This window comes from Nicotiana tomentosiformis, chromosome 3, assembly GCF_000390325.3.
Source record: "Nicotiana tomentosiformis chromosome 3, ASM39032v3, whole genome shotgun sequence".
Taxonomy (NCBI): domain Eukaryota; kingdom Viridiplantae; phylum Streptophyta; class Magnoliopsida; order Solanales; family Solanaceae; genus Nicotiana; species Nicotiana tomentosiformis.
Genome location: NC_090814.1, coordinates 1,769,798 through 1,777,602, shown reverse-complemented (window position 1 = coordinate 1,777,602; position 7,805 = coordinate 1,769,798). Strand labels below are relative to the sequence as shown.

At 32.5% G+C, this 7,805-nt stretch overlaps 1 protein-coding gene across 1 annotated transcript; it reads right to left on the bottom strand.

The window, feature by feature from the left end:
* Positions 1–4,201: 4,201 nt before the first annotated feature.
* On the bottom strand, positions 4,202–6,284 carry LOC104117084 (small ribosomal subunit protein uS14z/uS14y/uS14x). The gene is made up of 3 exons (XM_009628067.4): positions 6,128–6,284; positions 5,053–5,152; positions 4,202–4,506 (listed from the first exon to the last, which is right to left on the bottom strand). The coding sequence occupies exons 1-3, from the start codon at positions 6,187–6,189 to the stop codon at positions 4,498–4,500; spliced, it is 171 nt and encodes a 56-aa protein (XP_009626362.1). The 5' UTR covers positions 6,190–6,284; the 3' UTR covers positions 4,202–4,497.
* Positions 6,285–7,805: the final 1,521 nt, after the last annotated feature.

Here is a 7,805-nt window from a genome sequence, read left to right as displayed (position 1 = left end):
ACAAGGAAATCCACTTTCCAGAAAAGGAAAGCTTGCTTAATAAAGAAAATCTCAGAGCTCTCAATACTTTGTGATATCAAAGCATGCATGATAATATATGAAGGTTATAATTGTGAAGAAATTTGGCCAAATGATCCAAACGAAGTTCAAGAGCTAATAAATCTGTACAAAAACCAACCAATCGAAGACAGGAGTAAAAGAGAAAACAGCTTGTGTAGCTTCTTGGAAAATCAAAAGAAAAAGGCTGAGATTAAAATGGCAAAGTTGAAGAAAAAAATCAAGACAGAAAAATACCCAACTTGGGATTCAAGATTCAACTATTTATCTGAAAAAGAATTACGAAATCTTGCTGGGGTTCTTGAGAAAAAGATGGAGAATGCAAAGGGAAAATCTGAATTCTTGAAAAGTAGTAGGAATATTAATCAAGAAATATGGGACTATCCTGAATTAATGGACAACTTCAACCAAAGTAATCCACAGCCTATTTCTTATATGGATAATCAGTTTTTTCAAGAATTGACAGCTGATTTTGATCAAGTAATTTCAAGTACTGATCATGTGAATTCAATGGGAATTTTGGATAATGGGCAGCTTAGTGTTGGTGACTATCAATTTGGAAATTCAGATTATATGAAGATTGAGGCAGAAGATTTGTTGGTGAATAATGGTATTATTGGTTCAAGTTCAAGAATGCAGCCTGTGGAGTTAAATCAGTACTCTTTTATAAGCAGTGGCTCTACCCAAATGCCTTATGGATACTCTTTTGATTAGATTATTATATGACAAACACAATTGAAATGATATTTTTGTATATTTAGTAGTTTCTCCTTTGTTTGCTTTAAAAGCAGTTGGAGCAAACAAATTAGGAACTTCTTTTGTTAGATTAAATACAGCTTGTAATATTATAGTTTTGGTGCTCCTAGTTGCAATCTCTTTTGTAATGATAATAGTATTTCCTTTTTAATCAAAAAAAAAAAAAATACTCCCTCCGTCCCAAATTATCTGTCGTGTTTTCTAAAAATAGTTGTCTCAATTTATATGTCATTTTAGAAGTTCAAGACAAAATTGATTATTATTTTTTCATTTTATCTTTAATAGTAATTGTTTTTGAAAATTGAGATATCACATAAATAGAATAAATATTCAATGAAGAGAAATTATATCATAAGACATAAACAAGACTAAAATAGTCTAAAATCTCTTCTAATTAATATTTTTTTAAAGGACGTGTAAAAGAGAAACACGACGGATAATTTGAGACGGAATGAGTGAGTAATCTTCAATGCCGAAACTTGAGGTCTCATTTTCTTTTAGTGTAATATTAGGAATTACGACAAGATTTTTGAAAGTTTCGTATTGGGAAACCTACCCACTTCCCAAAAGTTTGAGATTGAATATTTTTAATTAGAATAACAGAGATTAATTTTGAGAATTACCAATATGCTTTATATAAACTAAGGACTAAATTCTAGAGGCTTCCTTCTCTTATTTTCTTCCTCTATTCTACATTCTAAGTTCAGCAGCGAGCCTCTTTTTTGTATATTTTCTAACTAATAGCACCAAATCACATAAGAAATTAAAGGGGTCGGGGGAGGGGCAAATACTATCTTTTATAAAACTAACTTATATACTACATCAACTCAACTGAATACAACATCCTACTTGATAAAACTGGACCAAAATAGCTTATTTTTTTAAGGAGGAAATACAAGAGAATAATCCACATAATATTTCTCCAAAAAAAAAAAAAAAAAAAAAGAGAGATGTGTAACAAGAAAATAAAATGACCAAAGAATCTACATAATCAGTTTTGAAAAATTTTTCTTTCCATAAACAAGTTACCAAAAGTGAAAAAAGAATCTACATAATAAATTGAGTAAATTAACTGAAACCATTATACAAATTTACAACAATATATCATATATTGGCGTAGTGTATTAGTGATACTTAGTTACTTATCGTCTATGTATACAATCTAGGCAACATTTTAATTTACATTTAAAAATTTAAAACTCCTATAGATTAGATTCCTCTTTTTTTTTAGGTAGCTTCTTAAATAATGTATATATTACTATTCTTTACATAGACTATAAATACATGCAGAACATAAAGTTCTATGATATTTCAATACAACAAAAAAAATATACTCATACTTACGTACTGTCAATTCTTGAGATGGCAAAGGCAACATTGACTTTGGTTGTTCTGTTTTGCTTGGTTTTTTGCAATTTTAGCCATATTGGGGAATCCTTTGAATTGGAAAAACAAAATCATTTCAATGATGTTGAGATAAATAAGCCTCAATGCCAAAATGATGATGATTGTGTGAAATTTTGTAAAGTTCATTTTGATTACCCAGGTTGTGGATGTGAGATCAGTGGAATGTGTCGTTGTTGCGTTCCATCACCACCTAATGTTTAGGTATAATGTACTTTGGATGATTTTATTTTGAGTAAAATGAAGATTTATTATAAGCTCTGACCATTTTGAGAACTTCTACTTGTTTTCTTACCCCAAGTGATCTTCTATTCTCTGTTCTGTGTTTCAATTTCTTGTTTTTTTTTTCCTTATTTTTCTTTTCTATTTTTAGAAAAAGGGATCAAATCTAAGCCAAGTTCATCTCACTAATTAATTAGCCCCTCGAATGCATATGCGTATGGGGTAAAAAAAAAATACGAGCATTGAAGAAAAAACTTAGGTTCATTGACAGTGTCAAAGGTCTAAAACATGTGAAGAACTAGAAGGTAATCATTAATGGTTGTGGTGGGATGAATAGGATCCATCCATCCTTAATTAGAAATTTTCGGTTCAAGTCATGGGAGTAGAAAAAATTATTGGAGGGGAGCATCTTCCTCTTTAATGGACCTTACATGGCGTTAATCCGGTTTAGTCTAGGCCCAATATGGAATAAAAAAATTACAGAGAACTATAGAAATAAGCCACAAATATACACTATTTATCAATAATTAGCTATTAAATTATGCTACCAAAAATAACCAGAAAAAGTTATCAATGATATACAATATTCAAAATATTTAGGCAAATTTTTTCCATTGGTTATGGTCAGAATTCATTTAAAACACATAAATATATACAAAATTTGAGGAAGATTGGAGGTGATTTAGACTAATTTGAAGACAAAATTTGTTACCAATGATATATATAACATTCAAAAAACCAATACATTTTTCCAGCAAGTATGGGTGGAATTCGTTGAAAACACATGGTGAGATAATATATAAAATTTAAGGAAGATTAGAGTTAAATTGGAATTAAAATTCATAGTTAAAATCGAGTTTAAAATTTTGTCTACAAACACATGTATCTCAATGTTGCATCACCAAAATTGGACGTTCATGAAAGACGATACCACAAGTTAATCTGTAATCAAAGTCATACGAGGGGAAGAACACATCATTCTAGGTGTATGAGGAAAAGAGGCGGACCCAAGATTTTAACGCGACGAGGACACCAATATTCTGCTCAACGGTGTCTCTTAAACGCTTTTAATGTTCAGGGTGCCAAGTTATTTATATAATCATTTTCAAGATATACATACATATATAAGATTTCTGTCAAAGTTTAAAGGGTTGAGCGACCCCCCAATGTTATACATTGGCCCCCTTCTGATGAGGAAGTTTCTTAAGCTTCTCACAATATGTTATTATGTTAAGACATTGCAGTTGAGGAAGTCGACTGATGCTACTAGGTAAATAGACAAACTTGTTTCCGCTCAGGTTTTGTTAAGGACATGAAAACGTTGGCTATCTTGAATGAAGAGATGAGTTTTACTAATATTTCGATGTTAAAACAGAGTTTTACTACTCATCTTATCTAATTTTACGGGGTCACCAAATCCAAACATTCAAGAAATTAGATGAACACCTTTTGTTTACAAGGCGTGCACAAGGAAAAAGTTAAAATAGGTGTGCACAAGGAAAAAGTTAAAATAGCGAAAAAGAAAATCGCTTAGTAACAATCAGTTCGGTTCAATTTATGTTAACTTATTTCCATTTTAGACCGTGCAAAAAACAAATGACTCATTTCCCTATTTGAAAACAATTTACCTTTATGCAATTATTTATAGTCGCACAAAATATATGCGTCTCATTTTACACCACAAGTTCAAAAGTTCTCTCTTTTCTTAAACTCCGTACCCAATCAAATGGGTTCACATAAATTAAAAGGGATGGAGTAGTTCTTTAGAACAAACACAGGCAAGCACATGATAGTTCTTATATTTAATAATAAATCTCTCGACCATATGTTTCTGACTACTACATTTCACATCCAACGAAATTATAAGCTACTCATTTTTCCAAAAATATCTTGACAAAACAAAGTTACGTAGGAGGGTAAATAAAAATAGAAAACTGAAACAAAGCTAAACACACAGATCTTTTAAGTCTAGCAATTCACTTCGAGTACATGCAAACATAATCAAAATAATCGCATCACACCATCTGGAGAAAGATCCTCCATGGAAACTGAACTCCATTAGCGGTACTGCAATACAAATCAAAGAGATTAACCACTTGCAATAGAAAATGACCAAATTGACAGAAACAATTGAAAGATGGTCCAAAAACCAAACTGAATTACATAGCCAATCATCTTATAACAAGTACTCAGAAATTGCCTACCAATTAAATGATATTGGGTAAATAAGAAATGCTTAAGAAATGAAATTTTGAGAGTGCTCTTTGTACTGAGTTCAGGTGATGATCCGAATTTCCAAAGGGTTGTTATTAATGACATTAACTGGAAAATGACTTCCAAGTCAATTATAACTTAGTGTAGATGACCATAACATTGACTACCGGAGCAGGTATCCAATTTTCTACCATGTTCCTATTGCTATAGTTGCAAAAATAAGGGTCTTGGACTAAAAATTTAGCTGCGATTTGCCAGATAAAGAAAAGATAACAGAGCTTAGCTCAAACCGTAGACAAGTAGCTCACTATCCAGGCAATCTAGAGGGACAGAGTGTAATAAAAGGATTCAGTTTCTCGTTCCTTCTTTTTTGATTAGTACGCAGATTCAGCATTTTACCTTAATGAAGCCAATTTCCTTTGCATTGCTGCGGAAGCACTGCCTGCAGCACATAAGCCCATACTTCCTAATAATGGCATGTGGATTGCCACATACGCGGCTGTATAAATACAAAGAGTAATTAGATATACATCAAATATTTTTCACAAAAAACTCTTAACATGAGAGTAAATCCAACTACGGAAGCTAAAAGGAGTGAATATCCAAAGGTACATTGTCTAGCACCGCTGAATGATAGTCATAGTATTACTCAAAAGTCAAAACAAAAGACGTCATGAAAACCAAAACTTGCAAATCACAAAATGCAAATCAGAATCCCACGTATAGTAGCTAACATGAATTCCAAAATACAGTGTCTTGAGCAATACCCCTACTTTGAATCAAATGAAACAAAACCCGGTAAAGCAAAAAACACTTGCAAAAAGACACACGTCTGGTTCATTACTACAAGCACTACGAAGCTGTAGCAAAGCACTGGAAACATAGCACTTAATATGTCCAGATCATAGAAAAATATTTTTATAGGACAAAAATATACAGGAACGAATTAAATATCTAAAATTTGTGAAAGGAAATAAACTGCAATCCACTAGGAACGATTTGATCAGCATTGTATGTGGCACTTAAAGTTCTTTCATATCATAAATTACCTTGTTGTGCCATTCAAAACTCTTTTAAACCATAATTTACGCAATTATTGATCATATTTGAACAATCTAAAGTACTCATATTTACATCACGACACATAACAAATCTGAAAAAAAGAAAGCCAGGCTTTTGACTGAAAATTCCCAAATTGCCGCTAGAAAACATACAGTTCACACATACAAAGGTAACTATCTAAGTCTCTACTATAATTCAACTAAAAGTTTCAGTATATCTCTGACTCTATCTTCTTTATAATTCCAAAAAGGATATTACTCTAGTTTTTATTTTCAGCATTAGGTTTTGTCACCATCTAAATCGAACATCCATGAAAAAAAAAAGAACAAAAATAAGTGAAACTAAAGATATAATTCCCAAAAAAATCTATTAATTAGGATTTAATCAAATAGAAAGAGAGAAGAAAAGTTACCAGGTCCGAGAGCCAGGGCCGTAGTTTTTGGGGTGAGCGTTCCAGATGTTGGAGTGACCCATCTTCTGAAGTCGGCTGCAGACTGCGCTTCTGAAATATATGGAAAAACCCTAATCACTGCACTTGTTTAGATCTGGGAGGAGATATATAAATAGGCATTACTTTAGGGGCATTCGTGGAATTACACCTCCTCCAATACTATAGTTGTTGTTTTTTTCTCTTTTTGATAAAAACATTTCAGCTTATAATTTAAATTTTTTGTAACATATTATAGCATAGTATTAATAATCAGTTGATGTTTATCTCAGAATATATCTAAAATTATTCTTATAATTGTGTGAGCTAATTGAGTGCGAAGAGCTTAAACTCTTCAATGTTTATGGTATTGTTGTTTATCTCGAAATTTATAAACTAAGAAAAGTCAAAGAAAAGAACGTTAAAAAAAATCTATTTAGTTTTTTTATTCAAATATTTTATATACTCTGTATTTTCCATTAAGGCTGATAATCTTAAATCTTTTATTTAAGGGTTTTGTAGGCATGTAAAATTTATTGGATTTAAATTCGATAAATAATTTGGATGATATTTTAAATATACTAATCCAAATAATTATTATGGGCTAATATAATTTGATCAATTATATAAGTCACATATATATAGATTAAATAAATAGGCCTTAATCCATTGGGCTAGCCCATTTAGTTGGCTGCAAATCATGGCCTACTTCATTAAGTCCAAAATGTCTTCTTCCTAGAGGCTCAATTTGGTGCCACGTGTCAAATGACGTGGCACGCCAAGTCAAACGGAAAAGCCAATAGGGTCATGACATGTGTCAGAATGACAGGGCAAAGCCAAATCAAAAGGCCAATGAAATCGCGCCATGTGTGCAAGTGATATGTTTTGGCCAATCAAATGCGGTCATGTCACACTTCAATTTGATTGGTCGGAAAGAGTTTGTTCTTATCATTACTCTTTCCTCCCACAACTATAAATAGGGGTCTCCATAACGCAGAAAAGGGACCAGAAGTTATAATAAGAAGACACAAGGGAGCTCGTGGATCAAAGGCCATAATTCTCTACAAATTGCAAGTGTTCACGCATTCAAGCACTTCAACACAAATTTTAAGTATTCAAGATCAAGAACAAAGTCAAATAAAATACAAGGCGTTCAAGATCAAGACTACTTGTTCATGATAAAATTCGTGGCAACAATCAAAGCATTCGCGGCGGATATTTGATATCAAATACTACGATTGTTGCAATATTTTTCGGTCTTGACTTTATTTTCTCGACGCCAATTTATTGTCTACAAATTCTGGCACGCCCAGTGGGACAATCTCTACCTCTCATTTCAACTTTTCAATCACCAAAGTTCAAGAACATCAAAATGGCTTCACATAAAATTAAATCCAGATCAACTTCCAGTAAGGCTGCTAATTCCAAGTTATATGCTGATGTGGAAAGTATCCTCGATGTTACTTTTGGAAGCTTTGGGTCAGTTACAAGGAGCAAAGCAAGCTCTTTAGGACAACAAACACTCCAAGTGTCGTCCGCGTCAACCCCTATTTTCGGATCTTCATCTTCAAAAGGAGCACGATCCTCTACAAGCACGACCCAAAAAGGGATCGACGTCGCCAAAAGGATCGAAAAGGTTCTTGCCCAACTTAGTTTATCTAAA

Excerpts from the sequence above, each read along its gene's own strand:
- LOC104117084 (XM_009628067.4), bottom strand. The coding sequence starts at position 6,189 with ATGGGTCACTCCAACATCTGGAACGCTCACCCCAAAAACTACGGCCCT. Across the intron at positions 5,153-6,127 it reads GGCCCTGGCTCTCGGACCTG|CCGCGTATGTGGCAATCCAC; the intron begins GTAACTTTTCTT and ends GTATTTATACAG.